Here is a 20,709-nt window from a genome sequence, read left to right on the forward strand (position 1 = left end):
TCAGACACACAGTTCTGAAGTCTCACAGACTGTGGTCTGCCTGTCAGGTAGTCAGTGATCCACGAGGTCGTGGAGGCATCGACTTGCATCTCCTCCAGCTTCCTCCTTAGAAGTAAGGGCTGGATGGTATTGAAGGCACTGGAGAAGTCGAAAAACATGATCCTTACAGTGTTGCCAGCCCTGTCCAGGTGTGAGTAGGCCCTTTGCAGCATGTAGATGATCGCATCCTCCACACCAACACTGGGCTGGTAGGCAAACTGTAGGGTGTCCAGTGATGAGCTGACCAGGGGTCTCAGGTGGGATAGGACCAGCCTCTCCAGTGTCTTCATGATGTGAGAAGTCAGTGCAACTGGTCTGTAGTCGTTGAGGACAGAGGGGCGCCCCTCATCTTAGGGGCGCTAAGATGATCACGAGGAACTGTATTGCATGTCTAATGGTCTAACAAAAACTACAGTATGCTTAAGGGTTGTTAAACCGGTTTTTCTTTTTCAGCACAGCTTGAACCACACAGACACCAGCTAGCCTGCTAGAGCACCACAATTCACACTCAACCACATCACAGATCACAGATCAGTCCCAGTGTATGAGATATTGCTGTTTGATCTTTGATCTGAGCTTTAATAGAGAACTAATCTCTATTAATATAACTATCGAGTGGTATTAAATGCAACTTTTTTGTATAAATGACACTTTTCTAAAATTTATTAGAAAAAAAAAATGATTACACTCTAATCTTTCCATGTTTGATCCCATGAGGAAGTAGTATACACTCCTGCTTTGTTTAACGATGGTATGAAAAATAAATTTAAATAGTGAGAAAGCTATGCTTAAAGTGAATTAAGGGACTTAGAATGCAAAGATATTGATTTACATTGCGTTGTCAGATTGTGAATCAATAAAGGCATTTAATTAAACGCGTTTGCGATTTTAATCAAAATGGGGAATATGGGGTTAGACCATTAGACATGCAGTACACTTCCTCGTGATCATCTTGGAATCATTGAGTAAGCTACAAGTTTTTTTTATAGATAACATTCAGAAATACAATCAAAAATAGTTTTGTGGTGTATGCATAGATGAAACTTTTCTAAAATGTATAACAAAATTAAAGACGATTAAAATCTGTAATCTTTCCACGTGTAATGTCATTAGAAAATACAGTAAGTTCCTGCTTTGACTAACGATGGTATCAAAAAATAAATCTGTGCTTAATGATAATTAAGGGACTTAGAAGTAAAAGAAAATGATTTATGTTGTTTAATTTTAAACACTAAGTTATAAACGCAATTGCTGCTTTACAGCCATTGTGCATTACTGAGCTCCGAGCTCCCTTCCTCTCTCGGTGCTGCCTCCCCCTCTGACACAGCGAGGTGGGCAACACGCTGTTTTCAGAGCCTCTGACTGGGAAAAAAAGACCTGCTGATCTGTTCTACATACCAGGAAGACAACAGAATATGATTTTTTCCTTCACGAGGAAGAAAAATCACCCATTTTTCGCACATAAAAAGTGGTTATTAACTATCGAAACCTGTTTTTATAGCTTTTAAAGTCGTGCAATGTCTAAGTAGGAACACATCATTATATCTCGTTTTTTTATTTATATTTTAAGAATTAAAATAATCGTTTGCCCAGCCTAATTTTAAAGACCTCTACTTGTGAAACTTTTCACAGCCTGTACATAAAACTATTATTAAAAAGCTTATTAAAAACAGACCCCATGGTGTTCAAACCGATTTTTTTTACACAGATGACTGACACAGCTTCGCGCTGTGAATCTGTTTTTCTAAGAAAACATGTCCGTGGGGGAAGGTGGAGTGTCTTTCGCTGGAAGACTCGTCCTATTCTACTTTGAAAATACCTGTGAAACCGGTTTAATTCAGCACAGCCAGCACTCACGCAGGGAGAGATGAAAACCGCGCAGCGCCAGGCGAATACACAACATTAATGTAGGGCTTTCAGGCTCATGTGGATTTACGCCCTACAACCTGTGGTACTTCTGTGTACATACAGTACGAACATGTTGTGAAATTTAGAAATATAAAAAATGTCAATATACTGTAGTGTCCATAATATTTGCAATTTTAGTTTTTCAAAGAAATGTTTATTTGTTAAAACTCATAGCGATTGCTGGATTTGAACACCTGACCTCACGCTTATAAATCAGTCACTTAAGCTGTCACACCACCAAGGCAAGTCATGTGACACACACTGAAACAGCAATACACATATCAATATAGAAATATAGTCATACCATTATTAATTTATTTAGATAAGCGAATCCATGTCATATTCCCTATTCCCTAAGTATGCTTTTGTTTAATCCGATAGCGAGCGTATTCGCAGAAATGGTTAAAATGATCAATTTTTCACAAACTATATAAACGTACAGTAATATGGTCAGAAGGAGCAGGTAAAAACGTTTCAAAATAACCACATGTACTGTAAGACTTTGATGCTTAAAATGTTTAGGGTGAAATGGAATTTTGGTGTGTATTTTTTCTTTAAAATAGCAAGACCAGCCATATACAGTACAGTTTACATACAGTAATATGTTTATGTTCCTAAATTAATATCGTTTATGAACTTCAGATGCGTCATGCTCCTATTCTTTTTATGCTCAGCTACTAAAATTTCCCTTTAGTGGTAAAATTCCATATAACTATTCAATACTAAGTGGATTAAAATGTGCACAGTAAAGAGATTAAATGATTAAATCTTTTCACTACCGACCAATGCACCACGAGTGCTCCTGTTGGTCATTTTGGCCAGCCAATCACATACCGCGGTACAGCGCGGTGGCACATGCGTAGATGCCCGTGGTACGGGTTTGTACCGTGCATTTTGAATGGCTGCATCTGTATGCCACTACATATAGAGTATACACATAGAAAGGGATCTGTTTTTTAAAGGGGTATAGATTCTTCTACATCCTTCTTTCTTCTAAAGAATGTGGGTGAAGCAATAACAATCAAACAGAATGCTTGTGTACTTAGCAAAATGAATGGACTTTAAATCCAGTGAGGTTATGCTTAAGCTTTACAATGCTATAGATAGGGTAACAGAACTACTTTAAACTACGTAGTGAAAAAAGGACAAGGGGTCAAAATTGGAAAGAAAAAAGGAAACAGCACAAGATGTTGTGGCTATCTTGAAGAGGCTTCCCGGCCTAAACTATAAGTTCTTTTAAGAAATGTTTTTAAGTGATGCTTGAACAGTTTATATTACTTGCACCATGCTTTACAGATGACGCACTAGTTTCTGTCTATGGGCATTTCTTCTCCATTGTAGTTTGTGGACATTCCATTTTGTCATTTGTTTTAGTCTGTTCCAAAAAGAAAGAACCGAAATATTAGGACAGACACCTGCTGAACATATACAATAATTAGTTTACTGCCAGATCCATCTGTGTCACCACATGATAAAACAAACATTATACAAAAAGGTGACCATCCTTAATTCAAAGTGCAAATATAGTGCCAGACAAGACACTATTGCTATGGCACGGCCCCGGAGGAATCGGCATTCCACCTCGCATTCCAGCACTTTTCCCAATTAACCCATTTACCCCTGCCTATTTAATGCTGCCTCACACTCTCCACTGTGCTCAGTATTAGGGTTCTTCCTGGCTAGAGCTACTTCAATCCTCACGATTATTTTACTACTTGGTTTTTGGCTTCCTGATCCTGGTTTGTTTTCGACTACGTCTCCTGGTTTTGGTTTTGGTACTTTGATTCTCGTTCTGGTTTCGACTCTCTGTTTCCTCATGGTTTATGGCTTCGTTTTCTGGTTTGTACTTTTGCACCGGCTTGTCTACCTTCGGCTTTCGGACCTCGGATTGTTCTTTCAACTACGCCTCTGGAGATCGCCCTGGTTTTCTGCATAGGGTCCTCACTACTATTTCCTAACAGAATACCGAGCCATTAACATGGATCCCGCAGAAGGTGATGAGTTGTGCAGCATTCTCTCACAACATTCCCATGGGTTGACTCAGCTGCAGGCTTCAATCCAGCAGATTACTGGTCACTTGGCTAATATGTCAACACAGCCAGTCGCAGCAGCGGCTCCAGCCCCTGCAGAGGCAGTAGCAGTGGCAGTCCCACTAGTGCTACCGGAGGACGTTCCCGCCCCCGCAGCATCCCATTCTTCCTGAGTAGCACTGTTTATCACCCTGGGAAAGTTTGACGGAAATCCTAGCAAGTGTAGGGGCTTTTTAGCTCGGTATTTAATGGTCTTTCACCTACATCCAGAAGAATTTTTTTTCTCCCTTGGCTAATGTAGCTTTTATTGTCTCCCTTTGTTCTGGAAGAGCTCTTGAATGGGTGACTGTGCTCTTAGAGCGACAAGCTCCTGAAATTTCAAATTTTAATGTTTTTCAAGAGACCTTGCGAACAGTATTTCACCATCCCTCCCCATCTCAGGATGTACCTTCCAGACTGGCTTTGAGGTTAGTGGCGGACTACACACTGTAATTCCGGGTCATTGCAGCGGAGCTAACCTGGGATGATGAGGTCTTGATCCCCCTTTTTAAGCAAGGGCTCTCGGAAGAAGTCAATCTGTTTCTATTGCCTCTAAGAGGAAAGTCCTTCAAAGAAGTAATTTCCTTAGTGATCGAATTGGATGACAGCCTTCGCCGAAGGGGTGGACAGAGACTAACGGAACCTACGCTCACTCCCGCCTCACTCCACAGGAGAAACAGAAGCGCATACGGGAGAATTGCTGTTTTTAATGTGGTCATCTAGGACATTACAGTTCGGACTGTCCCTTCCGCCCTCCACGGCGCCATCTGTCTAAACCCAGTCCACAGGTGGGATGCAGTAAACATTTCCCTACCTCTTCTAATGCCTTATCTGTTCCCTCTTCACTCTCCTGGGGCTCGTCTAAACTTGACCTTCTCACTTTTATCGATATCAGGGGCCGCCAGAAATTTCCTAGACCTCTCCTTGGCTCGTTCCTGGAATATTCCCTTAATTCCCATTTGACCCCCTCTTCGTGTGTAGACCCTTGATGGATCCCCTGTTTCCCCGGGTGTCATTAGCTGGCAGACCTCACCATTATCTTTTCAGGTCGGTGCCCTTCATCAGGAACATATACAATTTTACCTCCTGGAAACACCACACCACCCTCTGGTCTCGGGGTTCCCATGGTTGCAAAAACATAATCCTCAGATTTCCTGGACTAGGGGTGAGTTGCTAGCTTGGGGTCCTCAGTGTTTAACTTTGTGTTGTCACCGCCTCGTTAAACTCTCTCCAGGTAGCTCTCTTGACATTCCTGCATGTTACTCTGATCTATCTGAAGCCTTCAGCAAACAAAGGGCACTGTCCCTGCCCCCCCACAGGGCTTGTGATTGTGCCATTGATCTCCTACAGGGTGTTTTGCCCCCAAAGGGGAGAATTTTTCCCCTTTCACATGGGGAATCTGAGGCCCTGAAAGAATACATCCAGGAGGCACTTAAGGCAGGTTTCATATGGCCGTGTTCCTCTCCGGCTTGTGCAGGATTTTTTTTTGTAGGGAAGAAGGACGGTGGCCTCCCCCTCTGCATTGATTATCGAGACCTTTAATGCCATCACAGTCAAGAATCACTATCTTCTCCCACTCATTCCTTCAGCCTTAGAATCTGTTCGGGGTGCTACAATTTTTACCAAGCTGGATCTCCAGGGGGCATACAATGTAATTAGAATACGGGAGGGGAATGAGTGGAAGACTGCTTTTCTAATAACCCATGAACATTATGAGTATCTCGTCATGCCTTTTGGTCTTGTGAATGCACCTGTGGTCTTTCAGTCTTTTATGAAAGATATTTTTCAAGATCTCATTCGGAAATGTCTCCTTGTATATCTTGATGATATCTGGATTTTCTCTACTAACCTGCAGGAACATATCTCTCATGTAAGAGAGGTCCTGTCTCATCTCATTCATCAGAAACTCTATGTTAAGGAGGAAAAATGCATTTTTCATGTGTCCAAGATCCAATTCCTGGGTTATTTCCTGTCACCATAAGGGGTCAAGATGGACCAAAGCAAGATCTCTGCAATAACAGATTGGCAAACCCCCAAAACCCTAAGACAGGTACAACGTTTCCTGGGTTTATGCGTAATTTTAGTTCCCTAGTGGCTCCTATTACGGCACTCACTCCGAAGGGCCCGCAGCAGGGTAAATAGACCCCTCAAGCTGATGATGCCTTTCGACGCTTAAAGGACCTTTTTACCTCTGCCCCTCTTCTGAAATACTCGGATCCCACCCTTCCTTTTGTTGTAGAAGTTGACGCCTCGAGCCACGGTATCGGGGCCGTTCTCTCTCTGCACCACGGGGACAAAGGCATCCTGCACCCTTGTACTTTTTTCTCTTAAAGGTTGACCGCAGCTGAGATGAACTAAGATGTCAGAGATCGTGAACTTCTAGTCATCATGTTGGCACTTGAACAGTAGAGACACTGGTTGGAGGGGGCACAACATTCTTTTCTCATTCACACTGACTATAAGAACCTGTCTTACTTTCAGTCGGCTAAACGTCTTTGTCCCAGGCAAGCAAGGTGGTCTTTATTTTTCTCAAGGTTTAATTTCATCATCACCTACACCCCAGGTACCAGGAACCTCAAAGCAGATGCCCTCTCGCGCCTCCATGAACCTGTTAATGTGCAACAATCCCTGGAGCACATCATCCCACCCAGCAGGATTTTGGCTTCCTTAAGATGGGATATTGAACAGACGGTAAGACACGCTCTGGAGGGCCACACTATACCCCCACATTGTCCCCCGGATAGACTTTGTGGTCAACTCGGTCAGGTCCACAGTCCTTCAGTGGGCACACGCTTCCCGCTTTGTGGGACATAGTCCTCAGTTTGTTGCCAAGTTCTGGCATGCCTTCTGTAAAACTCTTGGAGCCTCCATTTCCCTGACCTCCGCATACCACCCACAAGCTAACGGGCAAACAGAACGTACCAATCAAGTACATCTCTACCATGCAGGACAACTGGGTTTCCCTACTCCCCTGGGCGGAATATGCTCACAATTCCCTCTCCACCTCTGCTTCTGGTATGTCTCCGTTTCAGCGTTCTCTTGGCTACCAACCCTCTCTCTTCCCGGATACCCTTCCAGAGATCCAGGTCTGTACAAGATTTTGTCTGCAACCTCCAGAAAATTTGGAAAATGGCAAAATCGGCTCTCCTTCGCACCAGTATCCGCCAAAGGACATCTGCAAATATACATTGCAATTTTGCACCCCGGCTCAGGCGTGGGCAACTGGTTTAGCTGTCTACCCGCAACTTTCCCCTTCGTCGCTCATCCCACAAACTTGCTTCCTGCTTTTAGGTCCCTTCCGTATTCTGGCACAAATCACCCCGGTAACATATCGCTTAGCCCTCCCTTGTTCGTTGAAGATTCACCCCACTTTTCACATTTCTCTTCTCAAACCTTTCCACGGGTCACCCCTTTCTAGTCCCCAGCCCCAGCCCCCACCCCCCCCAGATCATTGATGCACTCCCAGCATTCACTGTTAATATGATCCTTGATTCTCACTGGTTCCGTGGCAAGTTACAATATCTTGATTGGGAGGGCTACGGACTCGAGGAGTGGTCCTGGGTTCCTGAAAAGAACGTTTTGGACCCACAACTAATTGCTGATTTCTGCCCGCATCTCTCCAATCGGGAGCCACCCCTGGGGAGGGGGGTAACGTTACGCCATGCCCCTGGAGGAATCGGCATTTCACCTTGCATTCCAGCACTGTTCCCAATTAGCCCATTTACCCCTGCCTATTTAATGCTGCCTCACACGCTTCACTGTGCTCAGTATTAGGGTTCTTCCTGGGTAGAGCTACTTCGATCCTCTCGATTATTTTACTACTTGGTTTTTGGCTTCCTGATCCTGGTTTGTTTGTGACTACATCTCCTGGTTTTGGTTTTGGTCCTTTGATTCTCGTTCTGGTTTCAACTCTCTGCTTCCTCACGGTTTACGGCTTTGTTTTCTGGTTTCTACTTTTGCTTGTCTACCTTCGGCTTTCAGACCTCGGATTGTTCTTTCGACTACGCCTCTGGAGATCGCTCTGGTTTTCTGCATAGGGTCCTCACTACTATTTCCTAACAACTACAATCTTAAAAAGTGAGGTTCTGGCAGGTTTTCTAGGCCTTTTTAAATCAAAAGGTGACATTTTAAAAGTGTTAAATTGGTACAATCAAACTAATGATTTACTCAATGAGGTCATACAAGAGCAGTTGGAATGAAAACACTGCAATCCTCCTGCACTTGAGTTGTGCACAATTGATGGTAAAGATACAGATGCAGCCATTCAAAGTTCGCGGTACAAACCCATACCGCGGGCAACTACCCACAAGCCACCGCAGTCTACCGCAGTAAGTGATTGGCTGGCTAAAATGACCGACAGGGGCACTCGTGGTGCATTGGTCGGTAGTGAAAAAATTTAATCATTTAATCTCTTTACTGTGCACGTTTTAATCCACTTAGTATTGAATATTTATATGGAATTTTACCACTTAAGGGAAATTTTAGTAGCTGAGCATAAAAAGAAGAGGAGCATAACGCATCTGAAGGTCATAAACGATATTAATTTAGGAACATAAACATATTATGTAAACTGTACTGTATATGGCTGGTCTTGGTAGTTTAAAGAAAAATACACACCAGTCTTCCATTTCTCCCTAAACATTTTAAGCATCAAAGTTTTATGAAACGGTCCCCAAATATGCGATTGCTATATAGAATGAATTTTAATTAAAAAAAATATTTAACACGAAAATTAAGCTGTTTACGTTCCTCCGCCTGAGAATATAGTCACTCGTTGCTACGCAACGCAGAAACAAAGCCACAGGTAACTAGCAAAGAGAGGACATTAGCTAGCCAATATGATAAAGGAATAAATGATTTGAACATTTCCATCGATTGTACAAGCACTTGGAAACTGTCCAATCCCTAGTTCGTCTGAAATTCTTTTATGCTCCGGGCATTCTCCCGGTCTGGTGCCGGTCTGTGTCTTCTAGGATATAATGCCAGCGATTTGTGTTAAAATTGGGTTTCCAATAACGCCGCAGCAAACTCTTGTTTTTATGTCCACTATAAGGGACAATCTCCCTTGCTTTTAACCGAGCGTTTCATAATTTCCTAAAATGAAAATGATTTACTTTATTTCCCTCACGGGATCAATAAAGTATCTATCATTATCTATTTAAACTATGGGACAGAATTCTGGGGTTTCCCTATACCAGAGATTACGATAGGGCTTCAGAATGGTGATTGGCTGACACCATCTGACACTCCTCTGATTGGGGAAAAAAGACGTGCTGATCTGCTCTACACACCAGGAAGTTAAAAACATATGTTGTTTCTATTCGAAAGGCATATTTTAAAAGTTTAATTAAGAAGTAAAAACCTTACAGCGTACACAGATTTCTAAGCTGAATAGGAGGAAGAAAAATCACCCGTGTTTCATGCATAAAAAGTGGTTATTAACTATCAAAACCTGTTTTATTTATTTTATTTTTATTTAGATTAAGAGTTCCCGTCACCCCCATTTCCATTTAAATCGCAAACCCGTGTTTAATTAAATGTCTTTTAACGTAAATCGTTATCTTTGTCTTCTGCATAATACTGTTCACCACTCTGTCCAGCAAATTAATAATAAACTTTATTTTATATAGCGTTTTAAATGAATAAGTAATTAGATTGCTCATAAACCTAATCACTTATTCTACATAAACACAGCGTAATTGCTCTCTGAAAATGCCTTTTCTTTTTATTTAGGCTCAGATTTCAACTATAGATTGTACACTAATTACTAGTAGTAAATACTGATGTTTTGCTCCCTCTTACCACAAAAATATTACAAATAATGTATTGTAGCTGGGATGAACTTTTTTTCGAACGTGTCTCTACCTACTGCGACTTGGACACGGAATGTTTAAAGATGGCGACAACTCAGGCACCCAGAGATGGGGGGGCGTCTTTCCGCCTCCATAACTAAAATGCCAATTAGGAGTAGTTTTTAATTCAGTTTGAATTATAACTGTACGTACTGTCTTCGTATTTGGCCAGGGCTTTAAAGAGAGGGTGCGCCAAAATTTTTCGGTGCCGTCGTCTGCGCTTTAAAGGTACCCCTGTCGCGGAAGAATTTGACCTCGGAACGCTTACCCAGCGTAATTATTGTATTTCATTGCACTTTGACAGATTGTCTTTAAATCAATTGTTGTCAGAATATCCCCACCTCCAAACAAGAACAAAATTGCAACGATTTTATTAACTGGCTGTTTCATAACCTAAAGTATATATTTAAAGTAATAATTTAACAATATATGTAAATGTTTTAAGATATGTTTATGTTGTGAATGTCTGTAGATTGTATCTTATTTTTAGTTTTTGTTTTGTTTCACGTTAATTTTATAAGAGAATCTTGATTAAAATACTTTTATTTTTTCAGACAGAATTCACATTTGCTGCAGCCAAATGGCCTTGCAGATCAGATATCAAGGAACCATACAATTATCGCGCCCGGCTCCTCAGTGGAATCGCTTTAACATGCTAATGCGTTGGTGTAACACTCTGTGTCTACAGTACATTGTGAACAAACCGGTTTCACAGGTATTTCAACCCCCAACCACTGTTGTTTCATCGGTTGTTACCCTGTAAAGCGCTTTGAAGAGCCACCTTTAAAGGCGTATATAAAATAAGGTTTATTATTATTATTATTAATATTGATCATATTTTTCCTCCCAGAACTTGTAAATTGTTGTTGTTATTGTTGTTGTTATCCTGTAAAGCACTTTGAGAAGCATACTGTCCAGCTTGTCAGATGCATTCTCTTGTAAATTAAGAAGTAGAGCTTTGGGCTTATTAGTGCTCCACTTACAGCAACCCAATGTAAATACATTTTGTCTCCAAATCCACCACCACTTGTATGAATCATAGCCCTGCCAAATGATGCAAATTCCGCTGCAATGGTTGTGTGCAGGAATTTTTCAGTATGGCATCTCCATGTTCAAGTAAACACTGCTCTGTGTGCAAATGCAAATGCATTTAAAAAACGTTTTTTTTTTAAAAAGCCACCTTTAAAGGCACTATATAAAATAAAGTTTATTATTATTAATATTGATGATATTCTTCCTCCCAGGACTTGTAAAATTGTTGTTGTTATTGTTGTTATCCTGTAAAGTGCTTTGAGAAGCATACTGTCCAGCATATTGTATTTCATTGCACTTTGACAGATCGTCTTATAATCACTTGTTGTTAGAATATCCCCCAAGAGGATATTCCCCCCAAGAGGATATAGAGGATATCCCCTAAGAGGTATCCAGGTAACAGTGAAACGGGCGTACAGTCTGGGGAGATCGCCTATTTTCTATGTAAATAGTTCCCTGGTTCTGCACCCCTTGGTGTCGGTCTCTCTCTCTCTCGGGCCCGCGCTCTTGGCGGGTTTGTCTTGTGTCTTCCTCTCATCTGGGCGCGGGAGTGCTGCTGGCGGGTGGTGATGGAGAAGAAATAAAGCGCAGTTTTTAACTCCACAGGTTTGAGTCTCTGTGTTCGTCCTCAACGAACCCAAATTCATTACATTAGTGTCAGAAGCGGGAGGATGGACAGTGAACAGCCGATGATGTCGGACTCAGAGAAGCGCCGGTTCTCCCAGCAGCCAAGTGACCCCCTAAAATGCCTTTTGGGGGCTAGCAGCAGCCGCCAGGGGCCGGGACGACCCCTCAGCACCGCCAGTGGCCACAGCCCTTATCAGGGCTGCCCCACGGTGACCTACTCAGCGGAAGGGGGGCCCTTTCCCAGGTCGCCTCAGGCCGTGTGGCAGGAAGGAGACGCCAGACCAGCGGGGTCCAGCCCGCCACCCCTGCTGCACCCTGCGCCGGTGAGACCGAGCCGTTATAATGGGGAGATCCCATGGCAAATGTTTGAGGCCCAGTTCCAGATGGCGGCCTGGGCAAACAGCTGGTCTCAGGTGGAGATGGTGGGCCACCTCGCCACCGTCCTGGAGGGGAAGGCCTGCCAGGCATTGCTGGATGTACCCGGGGACCAGCGGTACAACTACGCAGTGTTGGCGTCGGCCCTCCGGAGGCGTTTTGGCAGGACAAGGGAACCGCCGGGACTGCTGCGGGCAAGGTTGGCCCAACGCTGCTGCCTAGCAGGAGAGCCACTGGGTCCAGTCGCCGAAGACGTGGCCTACTTAGCCTGCCAGGGTTACCCTACTCTCCCGGAGGAGGCCCACCGGGAGATAGTACTACAGGCGTTCCTCTGGGCCCTGATGCTGGGGGTGCGACGACAGCTGGTCATCATCCACCGCTGTGGGGAGAGGGGGCACATCGCCCGGGAGTGCCAGGCGCTGGATCCCGGGGACTCCGGAGGCCATTGGGAAACGGGAGCGGGGCGGCCTAAAGGGGGGAAGGCCAACATTGAGCGAAGCTACCCCCGCTCCGGAAAGCCAGAAAGAGTGCTTCACCCTGCCTGCTGCGGGAAGGGTTGGCCACAGCCGGGGCTTATTCCTTCCGTGCCTCACCGAGGGCAGACCCTGCCAGGCCCTCGTCGACACCGGTTTGACCATCACAATGCTGCGGCCTGGTGTCCTGCCGGGCACCAAGGTAGCCGGACCCCCAGGGTGCTCACCATGCACTTTGGGGCTGCGAGGGTGAAACACCCCTTCTACATTGCCCCAGTCCGCGAGGACTGTATCCTGGGGTTGGACTGGTTGCAGCAAGTGGGTAGTTGCCTTGACTTGGTCCGGCGAGAGTTGGTGGGGCAGGGGGAATGAATCAGTCTCGCTGTGGGCGGTGCGGGAGGTGTCTGGGGTGTGTGGGTTAACCGGAGCGGGAAGCGGAGGTGGCAGCGGCAGGCGTCGCCTGGGCCTGTCGGAGCCACGGGTGTCGGGGCGAGCGTGCCAGAGCTGACTCTCAGGACGGTGAGATAAGCTTGCCCCTACCCGAAGTCTGTAAGGCGCTCTGTGGCGGGTGCCCTCGCCGCTGGAGGGCACCCGCCACCCCTGGCGCAGCACCCCGTCTCTCACGCCCAGGTGAATCATCTCCTCACCTCTCATCACCCACTTGCTGCAACCAGTCCAACTGGGGCAAGGTAGAAGGGGTCTTTCACCCTCGCAGCCCCAAAGTGCATGGCGCCCTGGGGGTCCGGCTGCCTCGGTGCCCAGCAGGACACCAGGCCGCAGCAGGGTGATGGTCAAACCGGTGTCGACGAGGGCCTGGCAGGGTCTGCCCTCGGTGAGGCAGGGAAGGAATAAGCCCCGGCTGTGGCCAACCCTTCCCACAGCAGGCGGGGTGAAGCACTCTTTCTGGCTTTCCGGAGCGGGGGTAGCTTCGCTCAAGGGCGGCCTTCCCCCCTTTAGGCCACCCCGCTCCCGTTTCCCAATGGCCTCCGGAGTCCCTGCGGATCCAGCGCCTGGCACTCCTGGGCGATGTGCCCCCTCTCCCCACAGCGGTGGCAGATGACCAGCCGTTGTCGCTCCCCCAGTATCGCCGCGCTGGCCGTCTCCTCCTCCCCATCTGATTCCCCTTGCGTCCCTCCGTTGGTGCCCACCGGTCTCCTCGAATACGGCATCAGCCTGCTCAGCCAGAGCCAGGGCCTGCTCCAAGAGGACCGGCGCGGCCTGCATCACGTGGCGCTGCACCTCAGTCGGCACCAGGGCCCAGAGGAACGCCTTGAGCGCTATCTCCCAGTGGGCCTCCTCCGGGAGAGTAGGGTAACCCTGGCAGGCTAAGTAGGCCACGTCTGCGGCGACTGGACCCAGTGGCTCTCCTGCTAGGCAGCAGCGTTGGGCCAACCTTGCCTGCAGCATTCCCGGCACCTCCCCTCTCCTGCCAAAACGCCTCCAGAGGGCCGACGCCAACGCCGCGTAGTTGTACCTCTGGTCCCCGGGTTCATCCAGCAATGCCTGGGAGGCCTTCCCCTCCAGGACGGCGGCGAGGTGGCCCACCATCTCCACCTGAGACCAGCCGTTTGCCCAGGCCGCCATCTGGAACTAGGCCTCAAACATTTGCCATGGGATCTCCCCATTATAACGGCTCAGTCTCACCGGCGCAGGGTGCAGCAGGGGTGGCGGGCTGGACCCCGCTGGTCTGGCGTCTCCTTCCTGCCACACGGCCTGAGACGACCTGGGAAAGGGCCCCCCTTCCGCTGAGTAGGTCACCGTGGGGTAGCCCTGATAAGGGCTGTGGCCACTGGCGGTGCTGAGGGGTCGTCCCGGCCCCTGGCGGCTGCTGCTAGCCCCCAAAAGGCATTTTAGGGGGTCACTTGGCTGCTGGGAGAACCGGCGCTTCTCTGAGTCCGACATCATCGGCTGTTCACTGTCCATCCTCCCGCTTCTGACACTAATGTAATGAATTTGGGTTCGTTGAGGACGAACACAGAGACTCAAACCTGTGGAGTTAAAAACTGCGCTTTATGTCTTCTCCGTCACCACCCGCCAACAGCACTCCCGCACCCAGGAGAGAGAGAGAGAGATCCTCTATATCCTCTTGGGGGGAATGTCCTCTTGGGGGATATTCTAACAACAAGTGATTAGAAGACGATCTGTCAAAGTGTAGTGAAATACAATATGCTGGACAGTATGCTTCTCAATGCGCTTTATAGGATAACAACAATAACAACAACAATTTTACAAGTCCTGGGAGGAAGAATATCATCAATATTAATAATAATAATAAACTTTATTTTATATAGTGCCTTTAAAGGTGGCTTTTTAAAAAAAACATTTTTTAAATGCATTTGCATTTGCACACAGAGCAGTGTTTACTTGAACATGGAGATGCCATATTGCAGCGGAATTTGCATCTTTTGGCAGGGCTATGATTCATACAAGTGGTGGTGGATTTGGAGACAAAATGTATTTACATTGGGTTGCTGTAAGTGGAGCACTAATAAGCCCAAAGCTCTACTTCTTAATTTACAAGAGAATGCATCTGACAAGCTGGACAGTATGCTTCTCAAAGTGCTTTACAGGATAATAACAAGAATAACAACAACAATTTACTAGTTCTGGGAGGAAAAATATGATCAATATTAATAATAATAATAAACCTTATTTTATATACGCCTTTAAAGGTGGCTCCTCAAAGCGCTTTACAGGGTAACAACCGATGAAACAACAGTGGTTGGGGGTTGAAAATACCTGTGAAACCGGTTGGTTCACAAACAATGTACTGTACACAGATACTCAGTAGCAATAGCAATTAGCAATATCAGAATAGCAATATTATGGACACACAATTGACTTTTTAAAAAAAACAACGTTTTTTTGACAGCTGGTTTTTGTTGACAGCTTGACACAAGTTTATCAGTGAAAAGACCACTGGCATTCTTCCTCCCCCCTACATTCTCAGATTAGAATAGAATTTATTATTAGCACAATTTATTACAGTGCTAAATGTAATATTATTGATTACTGTTTATGCTAACACCTAGCTTTCTTAATGCGAGAAGTACTATCGTAATTAAGTACTGTACAGTAAGTACTTACTGTACTTATTGTACTGTACTGAAGTACTACTACTGTTAGCAAAAAAAAAGGGGTTTTGGGGGTGGGGGGGTGTTTTGCCCCCTTCTACTTTGAAAATACCTGTGAAACCGGTTTAATTCGGCACAGCCAGCACTCCCACAGAGAGTGATGAAAACCGCGCAGCGCCAGGCGAATGCACATTAATATGTGGGGTTTTGGGCTCGGGTGGATTTGCGCCCTACAGTTCAACCTGCGGTACCGCTGTGTACTGTACATACAGTACGAACATTATTTTGAAATATAAAAAATGTCAATATACTGTAGGAGAAATTGAGTATTGGTGTGTATTTTTTCTTTAAAATACCAATAACAGCAACATACAGTTTATGTTCCTAAATTAATATAGTTTATGACCTTTATGACCTTCGTTATGCTCCTCTGCGTTTTATGCTTAGCTACTAAAACTTCCCTTTAGTGGTAAAATTCCATATAAATATTCAATACTAAGCGGATTAAAATGTGCACAGTAAAGAGATTAAATGATTAAATCTTTTCACTAACGACCAATACACCACATTATCTTCTGTGTCGCATTAACATTGGAATGTTTTTTTTTACAAGTGTCAAAAGAAGCGATACACAACCTGTCTTCTCTATAACTCTTCAGTTTACAGAGAAATTCCGCCAGAGCCTCACAACATTGTCCAATAATACTCTTCTCGTGTCTAATTTTTAGTTAAGCAGGATTTGAGCTACAGACCATAACAGACCAAAAAACAAAATCTACCTGCGATTCGGGTGTTAGGAAAACGTGTTTACAAAGAAAGTGAAATACAGTAATACTACCAGCTATATAGATATATAGATTTAGAAATTTAGATCCTTAAATTAATATCATTATTAATTTATTTAGATACGTGCTTACATATTCTCGATTATAAAACAGATAATTCCGGTCCTGGAATCTGACTGGCAGACACCCTTCTGAAGCGGTACCATAATCTCTGGTATACGGACGCCCCTGAAATTTCACTTGTTACTGTGTGATAAATTTTAAAGAGTACTTCTTAGCATAGATAAGAAAGCATAGATAAAAAAGCTTGGATTCTCATGTATCTGGTACAAGTATCTTTTAAAACAGTCTTTGTTGTGCTCTTGAGGATCCTTGTGATATTTTGAGGTCTGGTTGAATGATAAGTGTCGCAGTTTAAATAATTTTCGTTGTAAGAAATTATGAAACGCTCTGTTAAAAGCAAGGGAGTTTTTATGTCTGTTATACTAAAAGAAAATGCCCGACGAACTAGGGATTGGACAGTTTTTCAGTGCTTGTACAATCGATGGAAATGTTCAAATAAATGTGCTAAAGAAATAAACAAAAAAAGTAATTTATTCCTATATCCTATTGGCTAGCTAATGTCCCGTCCTTGTTAGTTAGATCAATGAAATGCTGTGGTGTTAGTTTTTGTCGATGAAAAAATAAAGTCTTTTCATTTAAAATGACAGTTACAAATAATGTGGACCAGCGTACTACTTTGAGTTTACAGCTTGTCCAAGGTCATTCATTATTAATAATATGAGTAATATCTTCGGTAAAGCCTTTGATGCATAAAATATTTCTGCATAATTAAAATATTTATGATAAAGGTAGGTTGTGTACTTTTGCCCAACCGAGCAATCTTGCTTTCATAAAATATACCAACTTTTTAATGACTGATGATTAACATGCTGTAATACACAGTTTAAATTTAAAAGCTCAAATGCTGTACATGAGAGGTTAAGCTTTATTGGCTCCTCCTGGCGGTTTTACAAGGTGAATCCGGATACTTTCCGGTATGACATCAAATGACGCGATACACCGCGTGATACTGTGTGAAACTGCGTTTTGATGCGACATTCCCACCGGGGTATACCGCGAAATACCCCACCTGTTTTGAATGGCTGCATCTGTATACTATATATGAACATTGTTCCAAGATTCTCATCTGATACTGTAACAGAGTGGTGATTGTGGATATCTCTGTGGGCACACTGCAAATGACTGTCTTAATGGCTAACACCTAGTTCATATCCTTCAATTTCAGGTTCAGTGTCACACTCTGACTGGGTATTGCTGGTGTATGACACCGGACGGGAAACCAGTAGGTGGTTCCTCTGTGCAGAACCGGACACCGGTGTGCTCAGGTATTGTGTTTCCTAGCGTAGCTCCACTGATTGTAATTTCCATCCTAGAGAATTCAGCTATTATTATTATTGGGAAATTCATAATTCATTAAGAAAGTGTTCTTAATGAATTATGAATTTCCCAATAATTTCAGTTTCAGGGAATATCTAAAGAAATGTATTTGTGAGACTAGACCTAGTAGTGCTTTGTTAGCGTTCCACAAAAATGCTCACTGAACCTTTATTCTTACTTAACCATATTTCTGGATTCAAACAACTGGTGTTCTTCTGGGCTTATGTTAGAATGCTTTTAGATTTCATTAGAAATTAACAATTTTTATGTTACAGTACAACTCAAAGGACTAAAGGTTTATAATTGTTACCATTTTGAGCTTTAATCTTTAATGCACCATAAGTTGAGCAATATTATATTTGTGAAAAAAAATATGAAAAACATTTTATTGGTAATGCACATTTTTGTTCTTCTAACACATTTATTTTTTCTGTGTTTTCTAATATATTATATAAAATATATTAACACATTTATAGATTTTGATTTATTAAGTCCCTAAAAAGTGTTATTTGTTGGGGGGACTCAACTCAGTGTTACATTTACTATAATAGTCACTCATAAAACCAAAGTTTTTATTGCACACTGATGCAAATAACTGAGTTCTTGATATGTAGGCACTTATCAATCAAATCTGTTATATAACATTTAGTAGGTAGTAGGCCTATTCAAACATGAGTGCATTGATGTTTAGTATATATACAAACAGGATCATTGTGAGATTTTATGATGACAGTATATGCTGAACAACATAATATTTAAAGGTATATTAGATTCTGTTGCATTAAGTTTTTAAGAATATACATATTGTTTCTAGTTAAATCCTTTCTTTAAGTTACCCTTCTGTCCTGCATAAGGTCTAATATTTTTCATTTTTGTTTCATGCAAAGATATATTTTCACTTTTGTTCTTCATAATTGGTGACAGATTCTTCATACAATTTATATTATGCTATATCTAAATACAAGAGTGTCCAGGACTCCAACCCTCAGTCCCAGGTCATTTACTGTACTACTGAAAGTTTTAACTAACATTCCCTGACCTTTCATCTTAACAAGGATGGCCATTTCTTATTAACTCTCTCATTAACACTGTTAAATCAATTGCTATAAAGGACAATCAATACCTAATTGAGAAAAGAATCCTTTAACATACATTTGCAGGAAACATCCGAGAATTTATGGGAACTCATGCTGGGACAAGTGGATTGTCAGGTATTATAAAAAGTTTCCTTTTTATAAGAATAACTAGTTGAAATAACATTTCTTGTCCATTTGACACATATTAAAGAAAGCATTAACGAAAAAATGAAATAGAAAATGTGCACATATATAGGTATATCAGGTAACTCCTTACTCAGGATGCTTTCCTCCAAGAAGAGTGAATTCACTGAGAATTATTGAAAAATTTGTTGTCTGGTGAAACTCAATAAAATTCTTAACAAATTATAAAATAATCTTGAATGATCCATTTTAACATAATGAGAATGTACATTTGTATTGAGCATTGTTGCAAATACTTCATAAATGATGAAAAATCCAAACACCAAGGCACTGATTTTTGGTGAGGCAGAATTTTGGAAACAGTGTTATTTTGCGATTTCACCAGGTGTGCTTTGTACAGTCATTCTGGAGGTCCAGAGCAATTTGACCTGGAGCACATTGTGACGTGCTGAGAAGTGGTTTTATAGTATTAAAACTCACTTCCTAGTGATATAATAAATATGTTGTTGATATTGTAAGAACAAAAATTTGACAACTTTGTTTTGCTATCACCTAGATTTCACAAACTTACCCTTGAAGTTAAATTTGAAAGTTTTGTGCAAAAGCTGTGCTTTCTTTTTAAAGGGTCAGTAACAGATAAGCCATTGGGGCAACCTAGTTCTGGGAGAAAAGGTGAGTTGTGGTCCTCTTTTCTTTGAAAACTTTTGGGATTTAGGCATTACTCACTTCAGTTCATACAGTCCAGTCTACAGTCTTCTCCACTTCTATTGGTGCAGATTTGATTGAGAGCTCTGCAGAATTATCTTTAGCTGATGTGTGTCTCATGTATGTGTCATTTAAGTTAAGATATGTTTGATGGTGATGCATAGCTAATGCAACCTAAAAGTTTCTTAACCCTTCAGGTGTTTTAAATTTAATTACCAATTATTCCTTTCCCTGCTTCATCAGTGCTTCATCATTGTCCTCTTCACCCCCTTTTAGTTTTCACATCTGAAGTTTTTTCTTGATTCCGTTTTATTTTTTGCTCCATACTGTTGGCTCTTGATCTTCGATTCCCCGGGCAGACGCCTCAGCAGCCTCTCCGGGTGGTCATCTCACCCAGGATTCTGAAGCCCACCTGCATCAATGTCTTTGGTTCTCAATGCCAGGATTCCTCTCTGAAGTTGAATTCCTGTTCTCCCTCAGTGCTTGGCAACTGGATTCTGTTTCAAGACCAAGATACAAATGCAACCATTCAAAATGCACGGTACAACCCCGTACCGCGTGAAATTATCTATGTGATTGGCTGGCCAAAATGACCATCAGGAGCACTTGTGGTGTCTTGGTTGTTCGTGAAACAATTGCTTCTTTTCAAATGAAAAATACACACTAGTATTCCACTTTATTCCTTAACATTTTAAGCATCAAAGTCTTTCATTCAGTTACATACTGTGGTTATTTTGGACAAGTTTTTACGTGCACCTTCTGACTATATGAAGTTCATAAACATATATACAAAAGTTATAATCTTTGAACCTTTTCTATGAATACTTGCACTCGTTATCGCAGTAAAAGAAACACATACTTACAGTGGTGTGAAAAAGTGTTTGCCCCCTTCCTGATTTCTTATTTTTTTGCATGTTTGTCACACTGAAATGTTTCAGATCATCAAACAAATTGAAATATTAGACAAATATAACACAAGTAAACACAAAATGCAGTTTTTAAATGAAGGTTTTTATTATTAAGGGAAAAAAAAATCCAAACCTACATGGCCCTGTGTGAAAAAGTGATTTCCCCCTAAACCTAATAACTGGTTGGGCCACCCTTAGCAGC

At 42.9% G+C, this 20,709-nt stretch overlaps 1 protein-coding gene across 1 annotated transcript in view; it reads left to right on the forward strand.

Annotated features, from left to right (window-relative positions):
- Positions 1-20,709, forward strand: part of LOC148828483 (SPARC-related modular calcium-binding protein 1-like) — a 105,558-nt gene that overhangs the window by 72,520 nt on the left and 12,329 nt on the right. The window contains exons 5-7 of the mRNA XM_088926037.1: positions 17,523-17,622; positions 18,835-18,885; positions 19,519-19,566. Coding sequence (XP_088782163.1) covers positions 17,523-17,622; positions 18,835-18,885; positions 19,519-19,566 — 199 coding nt within the window. The remainder of the gene's footprint in view (positions 1-17,522; positions 17,623-18,834; positions 18,886-19,518; positions 19,567-20,709) is intronic.

This window comes from Atractosteus spatula, chromosome 9 (genome assembly GCF_055471065.1).
Source record: "Atractosteus spatula isolate fAtrSpa1 chromosome 9, fAtrSpa1.hap1, whole genome shotgun sequence".
Taxonomy (NCBI): Eukaryota; Metazoa; Chordata; class Actinopteri; order Semionotiformes; family Lepisosteidae; genus Atractosteus; species Atractosteus spatula.